The 26,398-nt window shown below is 42.7% G+C and overlaps 1 protein-coding gene across 1 annotated transcript; it reads right to left on the reverse strand.

Annotated features, from left to right (window-relative positions):
• Positions 1-5,312: 5,312 nt before the first annotated feature.
• Positions 5,313-25,895, reverse strand: ANXA2 (annexin A2). The gene is made up of 13 exons (XM_044279863.1): positions 25,795-25,895; positions 20,347-20,405; positions 19,378-19,480; positions 14,058-14,152; positions 13,142-13,255; positions 11,001-11,091; positions 8,415-8,494; positions 8,038-8,097; positions 7,638-7,731; positions 7,189-7,284; positions 6,855-6,913; positions 5,939-6,061; positions 5,313-5,526 (listed from the first exon to the last, which is right to left on the reverse strand). Exons 2-13 carry the CDS (start codon positions 20,392-20,394, stop codon positions 5,467-5,469), a joined length of 1,023 nt encoding a protein of 340 aa, XP_044135798.1. The 5' UTR covers positions 20,395-20,405; positions 25,795-25,895; the 3' UTR covers positions 5,313-5,466.
• Positions 25,896-26,398: the final 503 nt, after the last annotated feature.

The following is a 26,398-nucleotide window of genomic DNA, read 5'->3' on the forward strand; positions in this document are numbered from 1 at the left end:
GGTCACACAGACCAGTGCAGCCGGGACACAGCAGGAGACATCTGTTACACTGGATTATGACTAAAAATGAAATAATATGGAAAGATAGCATGGCACCATGCATGTACATGTTCAGGCTCACATAATAAAAAAAAAAAACGCTATTAAACTTAACGGTCTGCTGCCATTATTTCAAAAAAGTAAAAAAAATCATTAAAAAAATACAATCGCATTTATTCGGCTACAGCTATAGCCAGAAAGGCTGTCTGGCCTGAATATTTTTGGCCTTTCTCTTCCTTTTGCTGATTTCCGCTCTCTATGCCTGCTGGTCTGATGTAAGATCTGTCCTGTGTGCTCTTAAACAATCCCCCCACCATGTCTTCTGTTTATTGTAATACACTAAATGGGTTTTCGGTGATTCTCGGGGAAAAGGACTAAAGGTTTCTGAAATCGGAGGTGCGTATTGCTCCAAAGAGTCACTATGGATTCCTTCAACTTGGAGGTTGTACAGTGCCTTAATATGCTTTTCTCGTTAATACTGGGCATAGGATCTACCACTAGGAGGCTGACACTAAGAATAAAGAAAGTGTTGGTTCTGGCCAGGTAGGCTATACCCTCCCTGCTGACACTAGGCTAATCACTGCCTAGTGTTCATAGGAGGCAGACACAACCCATTTATGATGTGATTTTGAGTTTTTAGTTTTCATCTAAACATGACATGCAGGGGACCTTCATCATGGACTGCCAACATGGTCCTGTTCTCTTTCGGGAGAAATACTTCTCTGGTCAGCCAGTCTCAATTTGCTGTACCCACAGACGGATTGTCATTAACCCCACACTTTGTGAGGTACCCAAATAGATGACCACGCAGAGCTCACAGATACCAGATGAGTATTCTTCTTTCCTGCTTGTAGGATTTCCTTGGGGTCCCTCCTGTCGTGGTAATGCCACCTTCTCACTGTTCTTTGCCTGTCTCTGCAGCAGTTCCAGAGTTTTCTTTCCTCCACCAGCTCCTTGTTGGGGCTCCTCTCCATTCTCCTTTTGCCCCACGGCAGCTCCTTTTCTCCTGCTCCGCACTAGTTATTTCATCTCTAACCTCAGTCACTACTTTAGGCTGCAACTATTGCCAGACCTAGGTGGCAGCATGCCCTGCCTACCAGGCTTTTCCTGAAGTGCTCACTCCTCTTACTGGTCAATCTCTTTTTAGTGTGGGTTTTCACTTATGAGTAGGGTTCCTCCCCCGCCCTCCATATTCCATTATGCCTCTGCCTGTTGTGGCATCTCCTGCTACAAATAGTCCTCTGTGGTCTCTCCAGCTGCAGTTTGCTCCTGGTTCTCTCCTACTCCCACAAAGAGCAGCCTTGGCAGCATTCATGGGATACAGCCAGGAACCTGGTAGGCTAAGCCTCTGGACTGCTCATTCTTTTTTTCCTCCACCCCCATTGCCAGATTCATCACCACATGTAACCAACCTCTACTTGTCCAACATTTACCATGTGTTTTTATTAACTCCCTTTTGATCCAGGCAGTTATTCTGATAGCCTGATTGGAGTCGGGAAGGAATTTTCCCCTTAAATGAGGAAAATTGTCTTCTACTTCATGGGGGAGAGGAGTTGCCTTCCTCTGGATCAACTTGCAGGATAACCGGCTGAACTGGATGGACATATGTCTTTTTTCACCCTTACAAACCATGTTACTACATGTGCTGCTGCAATATGGATCTTACATGCAGCTTCCACCGGTCGCCATGTATTATATGTGCACTTCTGCAATAAGGATTTTGATAGATTCTCCCATCCTTGACCTGAAATTCTGAAGCGCTTTCCTTCCCTAATCGCTGCTCCGTCAGCTTGTGATCATCTAAAATTCTTTGGACCCACTACCTGATCTTTGATCCATACAGTCCTTTTTCCCATTTTCATATCTACCAGGTCTATTCTATGGTCTTTGCTGATGCCAGTTTGGGTGTAAGTTTGTGTACCAGCTAGGCAGATCACATGGCTACTCTTATCCTAACTTCTTGAACTGCTCTCAGATGTCTCTTGTTGCTGTGTCCCATATTGATATTAACAAGTAAATAGAATTTTTGCACTTACCATGATTTCCCTTTCTCATTGAATTAATTAGGGGACACCGATCCTACCCTCTGTTTTTCTTGTGTTCCTGGGCTTTTGTTCTTGGTTCTCTTCTGAATTCAGGTCATGTTGGATTTTATTGCCTCTCTCCTACTGTTATCGGTACCAAATTATTAGCCTAGTGTCTGTGGAGACAGTATAACCCACCTGGGTAGAGCCAACACTTTTTTTTTATTCCTAGTGTCAGAACCTATAACCATGGTAATGTGTCTCCCGAAGCATTCAATGAGAAAGTGATTTATGTGAGTGTTCCATAAATTCACAAGGCAGCTCCCAAAAAAATAAGAAAGACAAGGCATACTATAACCAACTCATGATGTGCAAGATAGAAAGTACCCTCTAGCTCTAACATGTAGCCCTATATATAGTATCAAGACATCTTATACAGGTGAAACTCGAAAAATTAGAATATCGGGCAAAAGTCTATTTATTTCAGTAATGCAAATTAAAAGGTATTGCATTAATGCAGCTTAAAATTAGAATTTTGTGAAAAGGTTCACTATTCTAGGCTCAAAGTGTCACACTCTAGTCAGCTAATTAATCCATATCCCCTGAGTAAAGGGCACCTGAGATTGTGACTTTGGGGTTTCATAAGCTGTAAGCCATAATCATCCAAATTATACCAAATAAAGGTGTGAAATATCTCACTTTGCATGTAATGAGTCCATCTCATATATTAGTTTCACCTTTTAAGTTGCATTACTAAAATAAATGAACTTTGCACGATGTTCTAATTTTTCGAGTTTCACCTGTATATTATGCTGGGTGTCTGCTATAACCATTCAGTGGCTATGGTGTGGAAGATAGAAAGTAGCCTCTAGGTCTGATATGGGATGCTATGTATAGTATGAAGAGATAGCTTTATTCTCAGGATAGGTAGGTCATCAATATCTGATCGAAGAGCCCCCTCGATCAGTTGTTGGAACGGGCTACAGTCATAGTGCTGCGTTAGCTTTTCTGCAACTTTGCCCATTTAAGGCTACACGAACCTGGTGTTTTGCAGATCCGCAAAACACAGACCCCGGCCCGTGTGCGTTTCGCAATTGCGGGCAAGAATAGCATGTTATTTTTTTTGCGGAGCCGCGATACGGAGAAATGGATGCGGACAGCACACGTTGTGCTGTCCGCATCTTTTGCAGCCCCATAGAAATGAATGGGTCCGCACCTGTTCTGCAAAATTGCGGAACGGATGCAGACTCATTCATACAGTCGTGTGAATCTAGCCTAAAACAGCTGATCAACAAGGGTGTCCAGAGTCAAACCCTCCCTGATCTAATACTGATAACCTATTCTGAGTTTGAGAGCTGGACAACTTCACTTGAATAGGAGCTGTCACTAGATAGTGACACACAAAATCAAATTAGAACAATTATTTTCTGATTGTAGATTCTTTTTTTAATTCAATTTCTTGAACATGATTATGAGGGACAGCCTTATATTATGCACTTATATATATAGTGCTGCTATATTCTGCATCACTTAACAGACATTAGAATCAAGCTGATTTGTACAGATCAAGAAATGGTGCCTACTATTAGTCTTAGTGACTGGTGTGAAAACTGCAGGAGTTATTTATTTAATTTTTTTTTTACCTTAAAATTAAAAATAACCACTAAAAATTATTTAAAAATATATTTACCGTAAATACATGATTTAACTTAAAAGGGGTTGTGGAGTGGGTACCTGTTGATGACTTATCCGTAGTCCGTCTCCTGCCACCTCTGACAAATTAGCTACTTGAACAGGTGGTGCTTGTGCTGCTTCCTCTTCAAGATTACACTGGGCATAGTCTTGCTCGCAGGGGTGGGGCAGTGTAATCACAACTGCTTGTCCCGTTCAAGTGAACAGAGAGGAAGATGTAATTACGTGATTGGTATTGCAGCTCAGCCCCATTCACTTCAATGGGGATAAGCTGCAACTAGGCCATGTGACAGATGTACGGTGACATCACATGGCCTAAGAGAAGGTTGCAGTGCGCATGGAGCGCCAGCCTCCTCTAACAGCTGATTGGCAGGGCTCCTTGCCATTCTGATATGGATGACCTATCCAGAGGATAGGTCATCAAAATTAAGTACCAGACAACCTCTTTAAAGGGTGTCATCAGCAGATTTGTAGTTATGAAACTGGCTGACCTGTTGCATGTGCACTTGGCAGCTGAAGACATCCGTGTTGGTCCCATGTTCGTATATGTGCCCATATTGCTGAGATAAAAGGATGTTTTAATATATGCAAATGAGGTTCTAGGAGCAACAGGGGCGTTGCCATTACACCTAGAGGCTCATCTTGCTCTACAACTGCCGCACTTTGACATTGATTAGTGTAAACCTGAACACACCTGTCCTGGCTTCTAAAGTCTCGCTCTGCACCCTGCACTTAAAGGGAACCTGTCACCAGTGTTATGGTGTCCTAACTAAGGGCAACATAAATAAGTGACTGATTCTCTTAGCAAAATGCTGGGTCACTTTCTTTAATTGACCCAGTCAATCTGCCAACATCTTGTATTGAAAAGCTCCAGCTGATAATGATGAGTCCTGAATATTCATGAGCTCCTGACTCTCCCCGCCCACCTGCTGCTGAGTGACAGTTTGTTTCCATAGGAATCAGCAGCAGGTTGGCAGGGGAGTGGCTATAGCTCTGAATTAAATATACGCTGGACTCAATGACATCACACTGGACTCCAATCAGCTCATTAGCATGAGGCATCTTTGTGTGTATATTATGAGGTAACCATCTGTCACACCAGTAAGTGAATACATCTAAGGCACTTTTAGTAGTTAATGATTGTATATAATTAGTTAGATTATAATCAAATATCCACATGACAGGTTCCCTTTAAGTATCTTAACACAGTACAGGAAAGAGGTTCGCTGGCAGTTCTCTTCTGTACCGGATACTGAAACACACGATAAGTACCCTTTAATGTTTATGAAGTGTTTGACAGATCTAGTTTCTATGCTGACCAAATAACCGGATGCAGTAAACCTCGTCATGCATTGGCTCGTAGCATATTAAATCCATTTGAACAGATTAGAATAATTTCCTATTTACCCAAGCTCTTATGGGCATGTAGCTCAGCATCAAGTTTAAAGTACACAGCTTGGCAAACACAAAATTGGCTTCTTTCTAAAATATCACATGGCTTATACAATACACCTGTAGGCAGCAGGATTAAGAAAATAAAATCCACTTGAGACAAAGTACAGAAAAAAATATATATATTTAGACGAGTTGTATTGGTCATTGCACTGGAAAGGAACAGGCGGCGAACTTAGCGATTACAGATCATTTGAAGCTCTGTGCAGACTTTTGAGTCGGGACAAGCAGTAAGGCAGGAGGGAGGACTTCTGAGAGCTCAGTCATCACCACCACATAGGTTTAGCAAGGCACGCTGATAGTCTCCTTTGGTGTCTTGCTGTAACATAAGAATTAAAAAAAATATCTGGTATTACATGGAATAGATTAATTACATGCATATACATTAATTAGTATAAATCCCTCTACGTATTGTAGTTCTTAAGTCTAAAAGGGGGGAGTCCAGAGAGATAGCCGTCAGCTACTGAAGATGTGGGCGCCTTAAGAGGAGCCCAAAAGTCTCCCTCTTCCTGCCCCAAGTCCTTCTCCTTCTATAGTAGTGTTAGAGACAGGTCTTGCAGCCATGATCTGATTACTATCCATAAGAATAAATGTTTCTTTTGATGTTCCCATGACTGAATGAAATGTATACACTTAAAATGAAAGGTAATGGATATTTCTGGCCCTCCAACCTGAATGAGACAGGTCTACCAATTATTTACAGTAAACCAAAGATGTATCATCATACTTACACTAATGAAATAAGACAGAGATTTGCCATATTTCTTCTTGAACTCTGCTCTGATTTTCAGCATGTCCACTTCGCTGCGGGAAACCATATTCCGGATCAATATTTTATCCTTTGTTCCTTTGCCCTGAGATGAAATGTAAAAAAAAAAATATATATATATTATTGGTAAATATTAGAAACCCCCCAAATGCATCACTGGCATCAAGTTTGACACCCTTCATCCCCTAATCGCCGCCATTGGGAAAAAACATTTATAGGTAAAAATAAAATAAAAAACACCCCCCAGAGTAGTGTGTAACTCAATAATAACAAAATTACACAGAACACTCATGACACCAGGAAGCATTAGTTTAAATTCATGTTGACACAGTTTTGGGTTATTTCACCTTCCTCAGCAATCTACAACACTTATTGTTTGTTGGGATGGGGTCACCACACATTTTTTGCCATCCATTTGATATATACATTGTAAAAAAAATAATAATAAAATCATATAATCATAATAAAAAAAAAATACAAAAAGCATAGCACACCCTGCAGAGTCTGATAAAAATAAATTAAAAAAAAGTATACATTATCGTATACTTTTTTTTTTACAACGGTACTCTAAGGTGAATGGATGCCAATGTATGACATCCGTTAACGTATACGTTTTTTTTGCATATGTTACACGGATGGGAAAAACGTGATGTGAGTCACCCTTACACTCACAAAAAGTGCAACATCATGTACTATGGGGCTGAGCGATCATAAAGTATGACTGACTTATATTAGATGTACTCCTAGTGCACTGTAATGAAATATGCTCTGCAATACAGCATTCAGCGTACACTTTACTGAAATTAATTGAAACTTTCACATATGTTAAGATGTTCAAAGTCTTTGATCTGTCATTAGAAAAAAATTAAAAATTTTACCTTCATGGATTCGTACAGCCTGTCAGCAAAATACAGTGGCTTGTTCTGAATACACTGCACTGAAATAGGAACATACCAAATAATATAATTACATTGTTGTGCTGATCAAAGCAATGCTTTTATATAATGCTACACAATGATATGTCAGGAAAGGGTAAAGATAAGCAATCAACAAAGAAGGTAGATTTATTCTAGAAATGAAACCAGATTAACTGCACAATATAAAGAGTTGCATGCAATGAACATATATAGCAGATGTCATACATGGTTTCTATGGGGTGCATAAGGCCTCCTAAGCAACAGCATATAGTGTAATCCATTACATATTACTCACCCAGATGCAGGAAGGCATTCTCCAAGTCTCCCTTCACTTCCTTCTTGATGCTCTCCTGCATGTCATATGGGCTGTAGCTCTTGTACCTTTCAAAGACTGAAACACAGAATACAAGACATTTTTCAGGACTTGTAATATTCTCTGCTATAGGCAGTTTTACAAATCAAATGTTCATGTTTCCAAGTCCGGGGTTGTAACTTAACCAGTTAGGCTGCGTTCACATTTCTGTTAAAGATGATCCGGAATAAATGCAGGCTGTTGGCCGGACAAAAAACACTGCATGCCGCGGTATTTATCCGGACTTCACCTGGCATTTATGCTAGAAAGCAGCCGGATCCCGTTCTAGTCAATAAGGATCTGTTGAATCCAGCAGACTGTTCTTTGCTGGAACAGTTTGCCAGAAACATTCACCGGAGATGTAAATGCAGCTTTACATTAAACCCTCATACCTTTCTGTAGATGTGGAATGCTCCTCTCAGTCATGATTGTAATCCACTTGCCAACATCTGTTCCTTTCCTCTTTACTCCAGCCTCATACAGCTCCTATGGTACATGAAGTGTGGTATTAGCATCCATTATACTTACATAAAAACGCTTTCAATCTTATTTTGGCCATTTTTACATAAAACGTGGAAGGGAAATGAACTAGGTGAAAGCTCCCTAAAGGCAGGAGAAGAAGTTGCTGAGAAAACAGATGGCAACTCTCAAACACTTGCTTTATGTGTATAGGATATAAGTACTTCATAAACCCTCAGGTTGTGATGTAATACAGTTGTGATTGTAGGCAGAATTTGTAACACAGTAACAAATCTAGGGTGATTGTTGTATGTAAAGGGCATATGTACTTACTCTAGCGTCCTGGTCAATCTTTTCATAATCTACTACAGAAGACTCCTCCGGTCTTTTTCCCTGCAGGCATAAACAGTAAAGGTGAAGTGGAGGAACAGTAAAGCAGCAGCTCTTACAGGAAGAGCATACAAAGTCTAATACAGAAGGAAATAATCAATACTGAACTATTAACCTCATGAAACCAGCTTACAATATGTTCTTTTCTGAATATAACATCTGCTTTTAGAAGGAAATCCTGAACAGATGTAGCAGTGCTGAAGTTATCACTAATACATCAACAGCTCAAAAATCAAGTTCAACTAATGTTGTGGTTACATAATGCATTGCTGACTTACATTTGTTTTCTTCTAAAATAATAATTTGTCCCATTTACTTACCTTAGCAAGAGCGACTAATAACTTTCTGAAGTCTCCTGATGTGTCTGACACAATGTCTTTTTCTAATTCTGTCTTGTATACTGAAGAAGAAATATACTGAGTAAGAGAACTGTAAGATACAATGGACACAAACTATCCAACGTGTACTCTCTACATCCATCACCATTCTCATGTATGAAGTACAGGCAACACATATCTAAATCCGGGCATAAAAAGTAGATGGAAAGTGGCTGGAAGATTGAATACTTTACTTTTAAGGCATGTCCACATCTGTTCAGATCCCACTAAAAAGAGTGGGCAAAAAAAAAAAGTCCTGCATGCAGGACTTTTTTTCTGCTAAAAAGCTGTGTTTACATTCATTGGTAGCGCAGTGGCGACAGCTCCTCCCCTCCTCCTCCCTGCTATCTGCCCATTGGTGGTAGTGGCGGCCGCGTCACAGTGGAGAGGGAGGGACTCCTTCCTTCTCCACTGACTGTGCTACGAGAACATAGGCTGCACAGGATCGCGGCGGTACAGTCGCAAATGGCGACAAGACTAAAAAGTTTTGGTCGCCATCTGGAGCCCTGTATAAGCCTGGAAGTTTAATATCTTTTGTGTGAAAATGGCATATCTCAATGAAAATAAGTATATAATGCTGTATCAGCATTGGTTTATGAGGGATCGGTCCTGTTTAAAGTAATCTAATCAGTTTCTATGAGGAGGTAATTTCTAGACTGGACCGAGTCATTAGATGACATGTCTTGATTTTTCCAAAGCATTTAATACTGGGCCACAGGTTGGTACATAAAATGAGAATGCTTGGACTAGGGAAATGTGTGTATGTGGGTAAGTAACAGGCTCAGTGAGATATTCATTAAATTATCTTGTAGAAGGCTTGCAAAGTAAAATATTTTTTGCAAGCCATACCAATTTGTGCAAAGTAATTAACACAGAAGAGGACAGTATACTGCTACAGATGGATCTGAATAGATTGGAAGCTTGGGCAGAGAAGTGGCAGATGAGGGTTAACACTGACAAATGTAAGGTTATGCACATGGGAAGGAATAATGCAAGTCACCTGTACATACTAAATGGTAAAACACTGGGTAACACTGACATGGAAAAGGACTCAGAATTTTAGTGAACAACAAACTAAGCTGTAGAAACCAGTGTCAGGCAGCTGCTGCCAAGGCCAATAAGGTAATGGTCAGACCACACATGGAGTACCGTGTATAATTCTGGGCTCCTGTGAACAAGGCAGACATAGCAGAGCTGGAGAGGGTTCAGAGGAGGGCAACTAAAGTAATAGCTGGAATGGATGGACTATAGAACCCTGAAAGATTATGAAAGTAGGGTTATTCACGACTGAGGGGAGATCTAATTACTATGCATAAATATATGAGGGGTCAGTACAGAGCTCTCTCCCATCATCTATTTATCCCCAGGACTGTGACAAGGGGACATCCTCTGCCTCTGGAGGAAAGAAGGTTTGTACACAAGCATAGAAGAGGATTCTTTACGGTAAGAGCAGTGAGACTATGGAACTCTGCCTGAGGAGGTGGTGATGGTGAGTTCACGAAAAGAGTTCAAGAGGGGCCTGGATGTATTTCTGGAGTGTAATAATATTACAGGTTATAGCTACTAGAGAGGGGTCGTTGATCCAGGGAGTTATTCCGATTGCCTGATTGGAGTCGGGAAGGAACGGTTAGTCAAAATGGAAAATTAGTTTCTACCTGCCTTCCTTTGGATGAACTTTGCAGGGTAATAGACTGAACTGCACGGACGTGCATATAGAAGGTATCAGTGATGGATTTTACATTTATTCATGTTTGTAGTGTTTGCAAGTGCCTTTGGCATAGTGCTGCTACTTATAGTCCTGGTTCGCTTTTACATTGCAGCCATGGTAGCGTGCACCTGAACCCCCTTTTTTATATTGTTTGGAGGTGCTGATCCAATTTAGTTTTTTGCACCAGAAAGAACATCAGCACTCCTCTCCTTTAGAGAATAAGAGGTAATATCCAATTGCGCTATGAAGAAGAAAGTGGTTGTTTGCTAGTTATTCCTCCATAACATGCTGAACATTTCATATTATAAGACACGAAGGTGCCAGCAGTGTGTGCCTACACCATCAAACCACTAGGGGATTCCAATAACTTTACTTTTGAGAGAGATTATACTGTGTAAGGCTACATGCACACGACCGTATGCGTTTTGCGGTCCACAAAAAACAAAATCGTATGACATCTGTATGCCATCCGTTTTTTTTTTTGCGGATCTATTGTAACAATGCCTAAAACGTACAAGAATAGGACATGTTCTATTTATTTATTTTTTGCTGGGCTACGGAACGGACATACTGATGCGGACAGCACACAGTGTGCTGTCTGCATTTTTGGCGGACCCATTGAAATTGGTGGGTCCGCATCCTATCTGCAAAAAAAAACAAAAAACGGAACAGACACAGAAACAAAGAACGTTCGTGTGCATGTAGCCTAAAGCAGCACTGTGGAGAGTGAGCTGACAGACTGTAGCTTATGTAAGGTGTGAATATGTTCTACGTCTGCTTGGGAAGTATACAAATTGTATACTGATTTCAAAAGTACTTACATTCTTTGTATACTGTGTTGATTCCATATAGTTCTTTGTTATCCCGAGAGCAAATAATTTCATTAAGAGTGTCTTCATCTGTTCCAAGGCCCTGCAAAGAGTATTAGGCCTTTTAGCCAAGTGCAAAAATCTCCACAAGAATCATCAGGCTTAACATGCAATATCCACAATGTGTGCTTGTATTACTTTGTGCCTTATTGTCCACCATCCCTTTTCTGGAACATTGGAGTACAAACAACACTGCCCTCTTAAAATTAAAGGGGTTTCTCGTTTCAGATTGTCCCTTTTTTTACCTCTGTAGCCAATTATGTATGTAGACCCAATGGTAAATTATGCAGCACAGATACAGCCGAAAAGATTCAGAGACTTTCATTCCAGCTTGCATATAGCAGTTTTATGTTTCTTGGCCCTCATCAGTGTAAGATGGAAAATATGTGCGTATTTCAGAGATACATTTCTTTTTCCATGGCTCTACCCATTATCGATAATGAACAAAAAAAAAAAAATCTAAGCTGTGCGATTTATAATGCTGAGAACATGCAAAGAAGCAAATATTGTACTGTAAGTCTTTGTAAGTGCGAGGGGAGACTGAGGGTTGAGGGCGCGCGCAGGCAGTTTGTTTAGATGGTGAAGCAGGGAACCGTCCACTCCCTGCCTCACAGTTCAGCTGAGGTGCGCCGCTCCCCAGCAGGCCACACAGCGTGATGCTGGGCTGTGTGGGAGGAGCGGTGCAGGCCCTGGAATAAGCTTCCTCCTACACAGCCCAGCAGACCACGGTGTGTGTGCGCGAGACCACGTTGTGCTGCTGCTGGGGAAAGCTGGTCATCAGGGAAACAGGTGAGTAGTCAGTCTTTTTTTTTTTTTTTTTTAACTGTATTAATGCAGCTGGAGGGAGCACTATTGAAAGGGGTAAAATTTTGCCAGTGCTGGGGGTGCCAAGTGTGAGGATCGCTACTGTGGAGGAGGTACAGTGTGCGCATTAGTACTGTGTGGTAGCACTAAGAGGAAAGCAATGCCCTAGATCAGTGATGGCTAACCTTGGCACTCCAGCTGTGATAAAACTACAACTCCCAAGATGCCCCACTTGCTTGGCTGCTCTCAGAACTCTATAGAAATAAATGGAGCATGCTGGGAGTCGTAGTTTCACCACAGTGCCAAGGTTAGCCATCACTGTCCTAGATGATCCTGTTATACCATTGGGATGTCTTACAGGGAAAGCACAGCACCCCCTGCTAAGGATTTACCAGGGACAGTTACCATCCCCTATTTATGTGGTTATTTTTTTTTTGCTCTATCACCACAGTGACCTTGTTCTGGATCCAGCAGACATCACGCCGTCATGCCAGCAAAACTCTGGATGCGGTAGGACTAGTTGGATCTTTTATTTATTGCAAGGTGTATTGGTACCGCCATGTACCCCATTATAGATTTTATCATGTAAGATATTGGGAGTCATTTACAACGATCTTTGTTTGCCCTATACACTGCTGGCGGTTTACTATAAATTAATTAGGCGCACCTCCGGCAGTATGTGCGCCTGCAATAAAAAGTACCGGGGCCCCTGAAGCTGTTTTTACTCCTCTATTACACCTGTTTTCAAGGCGTAAAAGATAATGAATGCATCGAGGCTGGAGTCCAAGCCCCTGTCACACCCTCGCCACTCCTAAATGGTTGCAAAAAAAAGGGAGCTACTTCTAAAACGGGCGTAAAAATATTTGGAAGGATATTATTCAAAGTTATGTTTTAAGCCATTTACCCATTAGGCGGTGTTAGAGACGTGGCTTAGTATAAAAATAAAAATAAATGCTGTGGCACTAAATTTGTCCCTTTTTATGATCTAATAAATTTGGGTGTCAAGTCTAGGGTGGGGGGTAAAGCATGCTGAATCCTTTCCTCACCAACTGAGGGTAAAAGCAGGCCTTCCCCTTCCCTTGTAGTTTGCAAGTTCTCATGGGCAGGGCCCTCTCCCCCACTGTACCACTTTGTTAATAGTTTCATGTTTATTGTATTTGTTATAATATGCATGTGTAACCTGCTCATGATGTACAGCGCCATGGAATTAATGGCGCTTTCAAATAAATAATAGTATTGATTCAGCGCTAGACAGAACATGTCCACAAGCTCTAATTCCTCTAACTTGCCTTCATTGAAGATTTCAGTTCTGAAGCATCATATTGAGGTGGTGTCTTCATCAGTCCAAGCATCAAAGTCTCGAGATTCCCAGAAAGTGCGCCTTTCAATGCTGATGGGAGATCCTACAGATCAAGAAAAAGGCATACATTACTTCTGGCAAATTAAATGCCCATGTTCCTCACTATGTCACTATAACAAAGGATTAGTATTTCTGTAATAACTGGTCAGAAAACCTGCCTATAGCATGGATAACCTGATATACTTGTTACACTGCTGCAATACTAACATTTCCCCGAGCCATGAATGAATAAACACAAGGCTTACCCTGAGCGGTCTCAGCGTCACATGAAATAGCCCAGTGCACCAGTGTCTGAAGAATCATCTCCGACATTATAGTGAAAGAGACCACCTAAAGAACTCGGATTAGGCTACTTTCACACTCGTGTTTGGTGCTGATCTGTCATGGATCTGCAGAAACGCATCCATTCAGATAATACAACAGTCTGCATCCGTTCAGAACGGATCCGTTTGTATTATCTTTAACATAGCCAAAACAGATCAGTCTTGAACACCATTGAAAGTCATTGGGGGATGGATCCGTTTTCGATTGTGCCAGACTTACATTGTGTGTCAGGACGGATCCGTTTGCAAGCAGCATTTTGGTGTCTGCCTCCAAAGCGGAATGGAGACTGATCAGAGGCAAACTGATGCAGTCTGAGCGGATCCTTATACACTCAGAATGCATTAGGGCAAAACTGATCCGTTTTGGACCGCTTGTGAGAGCCCATGACGGATCTCACAAACGGAAACCAAAACGCCAGTGTGAAAGTAGCCTTAGAGATTGAAGGAGCAAAGATTTTATTCTTCAGACAGAGCAATAGGATCTGGCCATTATTATCATTTACCATTTTTGGGGGCAATTACCTTCTTGGTTCTCCTCTGATAGCAAAATGCTATGTCTTGCCTTTGTTCATTGCTGCGGTTTGTTAAAATGTTGATGATTGTAAGTTCATCGACACCTGAAATAGATGGAATGCTTTAGGAATGACAGAAATGTATGTATAGAGTTAAAGAAAAGCGGATCTAGGTCAGCTCTCCTGACATGTCTAGTTTAGTAACAATTCTGGAAAATCTTATTTCTTCTGTTATTCCTTCCGGAAACATATGAAAAATTGACAATTGGGTGTTATCATTCGGAGGCGTGTGCCTACAACACCTTAACACTGTCCATTCAGTGCTGACTGCACCAGCCTAGATAGGGAGACAGACTTTGACAAGGGGAATGGCAACAGCAGTTGTCAATTTAGCCATAATTAGTCAAATGGAATAATAGAGGAATGGCACAATTCTAACTTAAGATGCTCCAGAATTGTTATTTCTTTGGGAATATGGGTATTTACTAAAATATACTAGGAGATGTGATAGGACCTGTTAACCCCCACTAATAGCCAGAACAGGACAAAGTAGAATATAGCTAGAGCCACGAAAATACCAAGAACAGAGCTCTAGTTGCCCTCTACCCTGAATCAGAGCAGGTTGAAGCAAAAGCGACTTAAACTATACTCGCAGCTCTTCCTTTATCCTGTGTGGAGAGGAGAGGACACATCACAGATCTTCCTCCTGTCCTTGTATGGGTTTAGACCATCTCAGGGAAAGGGGTGACATCAACCCCTCATGTTATCTCCCCTCCCAAATTAATCAGAGAGCATACTCTCTGTCAAATATGATGGGGGTCCTTTTTTCAGAAAAGGAATGAAATGATGAGCACTTGCTCTAATCTGTAAAAACCCTCAGTATAAACTTAACATAATACTTATTGGTTACAGAAAACAGTAAAAAAAAATGAAAATTTTGTGAAAACAAAAAAAAGTGTTGTATTGTGAAAGTAGCAAAATATAACTATATAAGGTCGTATTTAGCGTTCTGTATACGGGCCGTTTTTTGCGTTCCGCATACGGTCTGTATATGGAACCATTCATTTCAATGGGTCCGCAAAAGATGCGGACAGCACTCTGTGTGCTGTCCGGTCCGCATCAGTTTCTCTGTCCCGTGGCCCCTCAAAAATTACGAGTCCTGTCCTATTCTTGTCCGTTTTGAGGACAAGAATAGGCATTTCTATAATGGACCTCCTGTTCCGTTCCACAAATTGCAGAAGTCACATGGGCGTCATCCATTTTTGCGTATCCGCAATTTGCGGACCGCAAAAAATGGCACGGTCAGGGGAACAAGCCCTAAATCTGACATATTTGGAATCGCACTGACCCCGCAAAATAAAGTTATCATGTACCGCAGTGAACACTGTAAAAATAAATTCCCCCCAAAAATGTTGAAATTGCCATTTTTATCCCCCCCCCCACCCCAAATTTATGAAAGTGGTTTAATACATTACATGTACCCCAAAATGGAAGAGAAAAATAAAGGTTACTACCGTTGGAGCACATATGGTGACAAAAATGTTACTGGCAGGGTACTGGCATAGCAATTGTGTGGTTAGCCTCCATGGTAGGCATGCCACTGGTTATTGGTCTTCAAAGAGGGTTTCTGGTACAAATGATTTTTTAACAAGCATGTGACGTGATATGACCATAGGCAGCCAGATATAAACAGTGCTGGGACAGGAAGATGAGCGCGCGGGGACAGTGCAGAGGAACGGAGAGGTGTGGAGCTGGCAAGTATGAATCTTCTGTCTCAGGAGCCATGCTGCATGAACTTGTTAAAAAAAAATCATTTTTACTGGAAAACCCCTTAAAAATCAGTTGCACCATTAAAGTGTTAAAATGCACTTAAGGCACCCAAGTTGAACAGTTACTGTATTTATTTGAGGCAAAAAATAAATAGATTAAAATCGAATTAAAAAAATGCCATTTTCAAGACTGTTTTGTCCAATTTTAGCGTGGCTATTAGGAAGTAATATGAATGAAAGAAGAAGATAATACCCAAATTGCTACTCACAAAATATATTCACTAAGTATAAAACGTGAGTACAGAGCGTCTTTATAAGTACACCTCTGCTAGGTAGGTGACAGGGTATGCTCATGTACACCCTCCTCGTTACTCCCTACTTCTCCCTTTGCTTTTAAAGTAAACATTTGGGAAAATATTTCTGCCTTTCACGAACGTATTTTGTTTCTGTGTCCTTTGTGGAAAGGATGCAGACCCATTCATTTCAATGGGTTTGCAACAAATGCGGACATCACACCGTGTGCTATCCGCATCCGTATGTCCGTTCTGTAGCCCTGCAACATAAAAACAAACATGTCCTATTCTTGTCCGTTTTGCGAACAAGGATAGGCATTGTTACAATGGATCTGCAAAAAAAAACAAAAAACGGATGATGTTCCGTATGACATCCGTTTTTTGCGGACCGCAAAACACATACGGTCGTGTGAATGTCGCCTAAGATACATATGGGCACAGTATATTTGTACTAGCCATTATCTCATCTGAAAATAGACCGGCCATTACTGGAACAGAAAGAACAGGTCAGCCCACAGTCCTCGTGGAGTGAGGTATAATGCATTTTATTTATAGCCAGAAAGAGTGTATGTGAATTATACATAACCAGTGCACTCTGCGCTCACATGTCCCTGAACAAAGCAAATAAACACAATTAGCCAAAGGCAAAAGGATTATTGACTGCAGCAGATACAGGAACCGCTTCTAATCGGTTTAACTGTGTAGTCATAAAAGCCAGCCAAGGAAAATGAAGCCTGCAAGGAGGGAGGGGGCAGAGAAGTATTTCCCAGCTCCCCAATTCAGGAATGTTACAGTATGAAAAAAATAGTAAAAGTGAAAAGCACGGCCAAGAGGAAATCTGTCCGGCTTCCTCCTGCCCTGGAGTTTGTTTAGAGCCGCTCAGGTTGTTTCTGGCTCAGGTACAAGATTTGGGTGTAATAAATGAGAAGGACAATTGGTTTGGGGTATGGATCTCCTGTAGCTTTTATCTATTGTACTTACAGGGCGCACCTGGTATCCACAGGAAGGGGGAAGCAATGTGCTGGGGTGATAATAAACCACGCACTCTGGGGATAAAGGAAAGTCTGCAAATCTGTCAGTGATCATGAAGAATATAGGCCTGGGCCACACTGGAGATCATGACAATCTATAGAAGACAACATGTGCTAAAGAGCTTCATCAAGGGAGGAAACAAACAAGTCAGGAGGAGACAGGGCCTTGCCTACAAGACCTTACAGTCTAAGGGCAGAACACATTATAAGGATGCTATACTATTGTTATTGCTTGCAATATTGGGCACATATTCAAAGTTCATACACCAGTTTTCTGGCATACATAAGTCACAAGTCTATGTGCAGATACCATTTTGGGGGAAAAAAAAATCGCGGATGAGGACCCATTCACTTGAATGGGTCAGCAATAATCTTTCCGTTATGCAAAGAAATAGAAAATGTCTTATTTTTTTGCGGTGCGGAGGCACGGACCGAACTCCCAAGGAAGCACTCCGTACTCTATCTGCAGGCTTCTGTTCTGTGTCTCCACACCACACCGTATCTGGGTCTGCATCCCTGATACAGTGCGCACACGGCTGGTGCCCGTATATTGTGGACCTATTGTGCGCACGACGGGCATACAGTCGTGTGCATGATCCCTAAGTGTGTATACCGAGATAGCCGTCATTTATAGCTGTAAATGGAGGTGGTCTTAAGTTCAGAAAAATCAGAGCTGTAAATGTAGAATTTACCAGTTTTACAGAATCTTTTCCACAAAATCAATCTGCTCAGCTCCTCCTGCTCTATAACATTCTGCACATTGCACTGACAGGTCCTCTTTAAGTATAACAATGCTATTAAGGCCTATTGCACACGACCGTATGGCTTTTTCAGTGTTTTGCGGTCCGTTTTTCATGGATCCGCTGTTCCGTTTTTTTTTTTCCATTGTGTTTCCGTTTCTGTTCCGTTTTTCTGTTCCGTTTTTCCGTATGGCATATACAGTATACAGTAATTACATAGATAAAATTGGGTTGGCCATAACATTTTCAATAGATGGTTCAGGAAAAAACGGAACAGAAACGGAAGACATACGGATGCATTTCCGTATGTGTTCCGTTTTTTTTGCGGATCCATTGACTTGAATGGAGCCACGGACTGTGATTTGCGGGCAATAATAGGACATGTTCTATGTTAAAACGGAACGGAAAAACGGAAATACGGAAACGGAATGCATACGGAGTACATTCCGTTTTTTTTGCGGAACCATTGAAATGAATGGCTCCGTATACGGACCGTATACGGAACGCAAAAAACGGCCAGTAAACGGGAAAAAAAAACGGTCGTGTGCATGAGGCCTTAGGCTGTACTACACAGCCTGATGTGGCAGACAACTAACAGGAGGAATGCATTCCCTCCCGGCAATCGCCTGCTCGCTATCGGAGGAGACCGCTGTTATTACATGCAGAGGTCTCCTCTATGGCATGGGGAGGAGCGATCACTATGCCGTCACTTATCCCCATGCTGTATAGTAGTTTGCTGGAGGCAGATAGTGATTAGACACCACAATCTGCTGCCTGTAAACAATACATTTTTAACATGTCAAAAGATTTGGATTGCCCGATGAAGGAGCGCTTTGATCATTCATCGGCGGCAGTATTAGGCCTTATGCACACGGCCGTTGTTTTGGTCCGCAGTTTTGGTGGCTCGGATGTGGACCCATTCACTCCGTTCCGTGGCCCCGGAAAAAAAAAAATATAACATGTCCTATTCTTGTCCACACTTTGCGGACAAGAATAGGCAGTTATATTAAAGGCTGTCCGTGCCACGGAATTTGCAGACCGCAAAACACACAACAGTAATATCATGTGCATGTTATATTTCTAGAATTCTCAATCTCCTTGAAGAGGACCTACGGCCACCCCTGACATGTCTAGTTATTACTTGCATTCCCCATTAAATAACATTTCTGGATAACCTTGCTCCTCCTCTACTCAATTGACAGCTGGGTGCTAACATTCGCCTGGTCAAAGAGGCGTTTCCCTACAGTCTGCCATTGCCAGCACTGATTGGATAATGTGCGAGAGTGTCTTCCCCACAGTGCTATATGTAAAACCTAGAGTGTGGGCTGTGGTTGCCCTGTTCCTGGCTTAGCAGAAGTCCTCCTCCTGCAATGCTGACCCGGCACGATCCGCCTAATGGAAAAGGCTAAGAGTAGATGGATACTTTTTACTCGATTTCTATCACATCTTTTTCCTGGTTGTTTCTCTAGGTAAAGTTTTCCTTAAAAAGGTACCAACCTTTTGTCTTAATGGCAGTTTCAAGAGCTGCGGCATCTTTCTCTGCATCAAAGTTCGTGGAAGGCCTCACAGTACCACATAATGGTTGACTGGAACTGGACTGCTGTAATAGATGAAGTGGAATTAAAAGTAGAGTTAGGGTCCACTCACACGTCTGTATGGTGCCGGCCCTGCCCTTAACAGTGACCTCCACAGAGCTCTGTTCCCTTAAAATGTGACCTCTACAGCACCCCGCCCCTTAACACTGACCTCCATAGCAGACCGTCCCCTTAACTATGACCTCCACCGTTCCCTGCACCCTTAACAGCGACCCCCACAGCACCTACTTCTTTAAAAGTGACCTCCACAGCATACCGCCCCTCACCGTGCTGCTAAATCGTGCAGGGAAAAGGCATTTTCAGCAGTTTCGCTGACGAAATGGGCTCTTCATGGGGCTGCCAAAAAGCCCGGTGACGTCACCGGCACTGATGGGCGGGCTTTAGCGCTGCCCTAGCCAGTGGCTGCCTGGGTGAAAATATGGGTATGTCCAGGTTCAGAGCACCTGGACAACCCCTTTAATAATAGCACAATAACATTATAATATATTATTGAGGATACCTAAGGCTTTTCCTTTCTACTTTGGGTATAAGGCCGAATGCACACAGCCGTTGTTCACGGCCGTGAGCGGTCCGTGGAACCGCGGCCTGGATTCCTGCTGAGTGCAGGAGCGCACGGCGTCATGGGTTGCTATGACGCTGTGCGCTCCCTGCTGCCGCCACAGTACAGTAATACACTGTGGCGGCAGCAGGGAGCGCACAGCGTCATAGCAACCCATGACGCCGTGCGCTCCTGCACTCAGCAGGAATCCAGGCCGCGGTTCCACGGACCGCTCACGGCCGTGTGCATTCGGCCTAAGGCTGTGAATTTTTATTAAAGGGAAATGTTTGATGTAAGTTTACAACCCAGTCAATTACATATCACTTTACTTACATTTCCTTCCAATTTTAGCTTGCCGAGAATCTCATGGATACAAGCCATCGCGAATGACTCTGAAACACAGAAAAAAAGCCAAATAAAGAAAGAGTAAGGTAGACAAAAACCACAAACCATGAAGTACATTAAATAACTAAACTAATCTCAGCTACATCTGAAACTCATTGACCTGTAACGGTTATGTATAGATATCATCCATACTTGGCAGCGCATGTTTCCTCATCTGTGGCTATGTAGCCCGCAAATGTAAAATCCAGTATTATTGTCATAGTAATTTGATTTATTGTCTGATGTTTTACCAGTTTTTCAGTTAATCTTGCTTCCTGGAAACCATCATAATGTAGGCTAATGTATGAATAGTTAAAGAAGCTGTCCAGTATTAGAAGGACACTTGCAAAAACAGTGCCACCCCTGTCTACAGGTTGTGTGTGGTATTGCTGCCCCGGTCTTGATTGACTCCAATGAAGTCCAGCTACTATACCAGAGACAACTTATGGACAGGGGTGGTGCTATTTTAAAAAGAAAGGAACCATGTTTTCTAATCCCGGACAACCCCTTTAAATACCTTTATCAAGTACCAGCTGAGCTGTATGCCGCAACACAAGCACATCCCAATCACAGCACTACAACATTATACACTGAAAAAAACTAACAGACCTGGCAACAGTGGCTTGCTGATGGTTTCCTTTCCACAACTGGGGATTTTTCTACATTACAAAAAGGACCGAAGTAGGCAAAAAGACAAATTTCTACATTTTCTAACACTAGAGCCAAAGGTTAAGCTTCACTTAAACATTGCTTCATTTCTTGAGTGATTAATATTCCCCAGTTGAAGCCTGTGAGACACAAGAATGAATCATTCCCTTAGAACAGACCATGCATTCCTACAAGACGCATGACTTATGCATGCATGTATTTGAAGCATCCATTATTTTACACGGAAAAAAATTAAATCCTGTGAACCCGGCCTTAGCGAAAAGTGGTTGTGGCCCAGCAGGAAAGGGGTATATCTTAGGACTCTTTCAGGAGGTCGATAAACTTGTTAAACGGCCATAAGTTATGATAAATCTGATGGCTCCGCCCTTACCGCGCCCCTTCTCCGAAAGTGGTGAGGCGATGTGATGTAAAAACACTAATTGTGTAAAAAAAAATTGGTGTTCAATAAAATACTTTTTTTTAAACCAATTTTCTGAATGATAAATGTCCCCTCAATGTGCACCAAAATTGCGCCAGAATTAAGTATGCCAACTAAAATTCCTAAGACCTTTTCCATGTCAGTGTTACCATGTAGTATGTACAGGTGACTTTGTTTTTTCCTTTCCCATATGCATAACCTTACACCTAGGGCTCATGCATTTTTTGTGGATCGGTGAGAAGCCATCCATTTCAATGATGCTGCAATAAATGCAGACAGCACACTGTGCGCATCCGTATGTCCGTGCCGCAGTCCGGCAAAAATGAAAATAGAACATATCTTATGCTTGTCCATTTTGTGACTGCGCCAGGGGGATCTTTAGGCTGAGGGCTTATGCACACCAATGTATTTTCTTTCCATTCTGGTTTTTTACAGGTCCGTATTCACTTCATCGGGTTTTGAAAAAAACTGAAATTACTCCGTGTGCATTCTGTGTCCGTATGTGCGCAGATCTGTTCTGCAAAAAAGATAGAACGTGTCCTATTCTTGTCAAGGTCAATGGATCCGCAAAAAAATAAAAAATAACGGATGCAATACGGATGTTATCAGTTTTTTGGGTGGACTGCAAAATACATACGGTCGTGTGCATGAGCCCTAAATCTTTGTATTAGTAAATCAGCTCCATTATTTTATTAGCAGCTGGGACAGGAATAGGGAAATAGGAATATGGCATGGGGATTGTGAGTCTGTCTGGACATAGTGGAGGATATCATCGACCAGTCAGGATTAGGGGGGGGTACTAGCTCTCATAGGCCATACATGCTCCTCTGGAATTCGACTAGTCAGACCTGGTAGATGTGATATCTGTCACGTAGCATACTACATGTGATCAGCCCCGATCCTGCTCCATGATACATTCCAGATACACATGGAGGTGATGGGCTGCCTTCAGCTTAGGTTTCTAACCGAAATGTTGAAATAAGATAAAATATTTCTGCCGCGTTCAGTAAAAACAGATGTTTTATACAAGGAGATTCATTAGCATTAAGCTGTGGGATGATATTTGGCAGGAATGTTACAAACCCCTGGCAATGGGACTCCACCCTTCCTCTGGGAAAACCTGGATCCACCAGCAGAAGATAACACTGCAGTAACACCGTTCTCAGTGCATGGCATGGTTCAGGCATGTTCCTGACAGGGTTAATGTTTGTGAATGGCGCAGGGTGTGGTCCAGGAGTCTCACTGCATACAGGCTCAACAAGTACACTCTTCAATTCAAAAATGCGCACATGGGGGAGATTTATCAAAACTGGTGTAAAGGAAAACTGGCTTCGTTTTCTCTAACAGCCAATCAGATTCCATCTTTCATTTTTTTATAGCTCCTATGGAAAATGAAAGGTGGCATCTGACTGGTTTTGCTAATACAATCTATTGCTAATACAATCTAGGCCTCGTACACTTTGACGCGTGCTATCCACATTTTCTGCACACGTAGTTTGTTCACAGTAGTGGGTCAGTGAAAATAAATCACGGAGACATGCACTACTTTGGTATGGCATCAGTGTTTAGTCCGTTTTTCATTTGCTACTGGTAGGGAATGCTCTGGAAATTAATTTTCTGCTGTTTTTTCAGCTTAAAATATGGATTACACGCGGATCAAACTCAGATTTTTCATGGATGAGACAGACGTGAGAACAAGGCCCGATTACTCTCTGATATGATCCATTTAAGGCAACTTTCACACCGTTTGCCATATGCAGCACACATGTCAAACCAGACGTGCCATGAGGGCTCGGTCGGGCTGGCATATGTCTATATACCTATTTTGCTGTATAGAATAAAACATGAATGGCATCCATCTTCTGTCCGTGGTTTTCATGGACGCACTGAATAGAATGGGTGCGTTTTGTCTGCAAAATGGATCGAAGTAGTGCACGCCCCCCAGAAAACCATGGACAACTGAATACACATACAGAATTCAGTGATGTGCAAGTTCTCACATAGGTGTATGCCAAAGGCCTGTTTGGCTGACGACTATTCCTCCTGACCCCTTCCTCCCATGCACACTTGGGCCAGCATGCATGCTTTCTCAATAGGAAGAGGGGAGTATGCGACTACCAGACACAAATGGATTGTGCATGTAGTATGAGTATGGAGGCCCACATACACATTAGATGGTCCGCTGTGCAATTGGTAGGTTTTCCGGGAGTACAATACCCTCAGGGTAGGTCATCAATATCTGATCGGTGGGGTCCAGCTGCTTGAAGAGACACTGTAGTTAGCACTGTGGCCTCCTCACAGCTTACTAAGCACAGTGCCAACCATTGTATAGTGGCTGTACTTGATATTGCAGCCCAAACCCAATCACTTAAATGGGACTGCGCCTAGGTCATGTGACCGATGAACGTGACTGGCCTAGCAAGAGGCAGTGAGACAGCTGATTTGGCCAGTATGCCGGGATTCGGTCCCTAATGAATCATAAATTGACAGTTCTTCAATATAGTCCTCCTGGAAAACCCCTTTAAGGTTGGGGACAACTGTAATCATCTTCAATGGGATAACTGACTGCCCCTCTGATGGCCTTTAAGTACATGTGTGAATTCTAGACTGTCTTTTGCGCTTTTATATGTTCCTTCTACATTCCTAGAATATATAACAACATCTCTAGGTCATAAGACGTCTCCATGAGATATTTAGGCGTCTCATGGCAGTGCAGTGTCCACAGCGTCTCTCACCAGCCTCAGTAATGCTGAGTTATTTGGCTTTTGGTAAAATCCTCCCACTCAAGAGAAGTCAGAGCCTGCACCAGGCGCTGTGCCAGTTTTTACTCCACCCAAGTCATAAATCACTCCGCCACACCTATCCTAATCCACCGTCTTCCCTCTGCTGGCTACAGGGTTCCAACAAAGGATCACAAAACCTAACAAATAAATATGAGAATATATGGAGGCAGATGTTTCCTACAGATATGAGACTATGCAGAATGAAGAACTCTAGAAGGACCCTCTGTTCACCTCGCATGGTGCCTACAGTAATGTAGGGTGGAGCGTTTTACATGCAGGAGAATGAGGCACCGTCAAAATTCTGGATGAGAAGAGACACTTCAAGGATCATACACCAAGACAAACTGATAAAAACAAGTACTGTACTTCTAGATAAGTCTACATTCAGGAGACGGCTCATTCCGTTACCACGGACCATAACGCAATTCTATGACGGAATGCCTTTAGAGGCATTCCGTTATTCATTCCGTCAAAATAGTCCTCTCCTGCATAACGGAAACGTGACGGATCCATTTTGCAACCCAAAGATTTCTATTATGACAGAATGAATAATGGAATTCCTCTAAAGGCATTCCATCATAGAATTGCGTTAGGGTCCATGGTAACGGAATTCATAACACAATTCACCTTTTACCAGTAAACAAAGCGTGAACCAATTTCATAACCTAAAATTTGCTCCTCTCTAGTCTTGATCTAGGGCAAAGACTTGACTTAGTTCGCTACCCTAAGAAGAATGGCACCCTCCCTGGTACTGAAATCCAAACTACGCCCATGTTGTCCTAGATGAAGTACCACCACTGCTGGGATAGCTCCTGATAAAAGGTCTCCAGGAAACCAGTGCCTCATTATACACTGCTGACAGTGGAGTCCTGTACAAAGTACACAGCAAGGGCACAAAGCGTTCACTTATAAGAGCGGAGGCCAACAGGGCACCTCAGACAGGCGCCGCGTCCCCCCTGGAACAGTTGGTTAAAATATATGTAAAAGTTCCAGATATTGGGACTGTCTAATAACCACAGGATAAAAGCAGACATGAATGAATGAGCACAACCTGGGTGGGGACAGCGCCTAATGACTGTAAGCATTAGCTGATTCATAGGCGGTCACCCTGCCCCCACTACTCTTCTGGGTGCCATCCCGGATACATGTGTTTTCCATTAGAATATGAATCCCAAATATGAACAGCAAACAGCATAGAGCAGGCAGGACTAGGCGGCTCCCAGGTATGTGCAGCAGGCAGGACTAGGCTCCCACGTATGTGCAGCATGCAGGACTAGGGGTCCTATCCGCCACCCCCAAAGCTGTAGTTACAGCCCTGCTAAAGACAGTGATCTCATAGGAGCGGTGACATAACAGAGCAAGTCCAAATATCACAGAGGAGGTGCTGCTGGGACTTGTAGTGTCTCCACAGGTACAGCTGTAGGCATGCTGCGCAGCTATGGTTGTGTATGTAGTACTATCCCCCCAGCATGTCGTGGTCGCTAGTAGTAGTTGGCATCATGTGGAGAACAGCGTGCAGGGCATTACCTGAGGAGGCAGGAGCGGCCGCTGTCCGGGATGGAGGAGCAGAGAGTGAGCTCTGTGTTACCCGGGCGTGGCATTTATCGGGCGGCCACGTAGAGGTCTGCCCCGTGGTACCCGCCCTGCTGCTCCTCCTCACACCTCCCCCTGCTCCGCTATACGCCGCTCCCGGACACCTCCACCACACAGATGGCAGCCTGTTGTATAGAATTCCCTCCTGGTCCCCCACAACACTGTACTGGTTATCCCACCAAGCCTGGTCCTGAAGGACTATGGAGGGAGTCCACCTCATGGTGAATGCACAGGAAAATCTACAACATTTCTCACATATTCTGCAAAATGTGCCTCTGACTTTCCAGTTTTTTTTCTTTCTTTTTCTTCATTTGGTCGTATAAGGGGTGGATTTGCGACGGTGGAATTTTCGCCATAAATTCCTAAGCAAAATTTTGTTTCACGGAATTTGCAGTTGCTGCAACCCACTGCATTGCAAAGGGTTAAAGACTGTTGGCATATTGCAAGGATATGCCACCAATGTCAGATCTGAGCAGGTCCCAGTTGTGGGACCTGTGCCTATCTCTACAATGGGTCCCCCAAAGTGAAGGAGAGCACA

The sequence above is a fragment of the Bufo gargarizans genome, chromosome 2 (assembly GCF_014858855.1).
Source record: "Bufo gargarizans isolate SCDJY-AF-19 chromosome 2, ASM1485885v1, whole genome shotgun sequence".
Lineage (NCBI taxonomy): Eukaryota > Metazoa > Chordata > Amphibia > Anura > Bufonidae > Bufo > Bufo gargarizans.

What these genes read in the sequence shown, in the direction of transcription:
- ANXA2 (XM_044279863.1), bottom strand. Translation starts at nt 20,394, where the DNA reads ATGGCTTGTATCCATGAGATTCTCGGCAAGCTAAAATTGGAAGGAAAT. An exon ending in AACTGAAATCTTCAATGAAG is followed by an intron (nt 11,092 to 13,141) that starts GCAAGTTAGAGG and finishes TACTCTTTGCAG; the next exon opens with GGCCTTGGAACAGATGAAGA. An exon ending in CTCTGTCTTATTTCATTAGT is followed by an intron (nt 5,527 to 5,938) that starts GTAAGTATGATG and finishes CTTATGTTACAG; the next exon opens with CAAGACACCAAAGGAGACTA.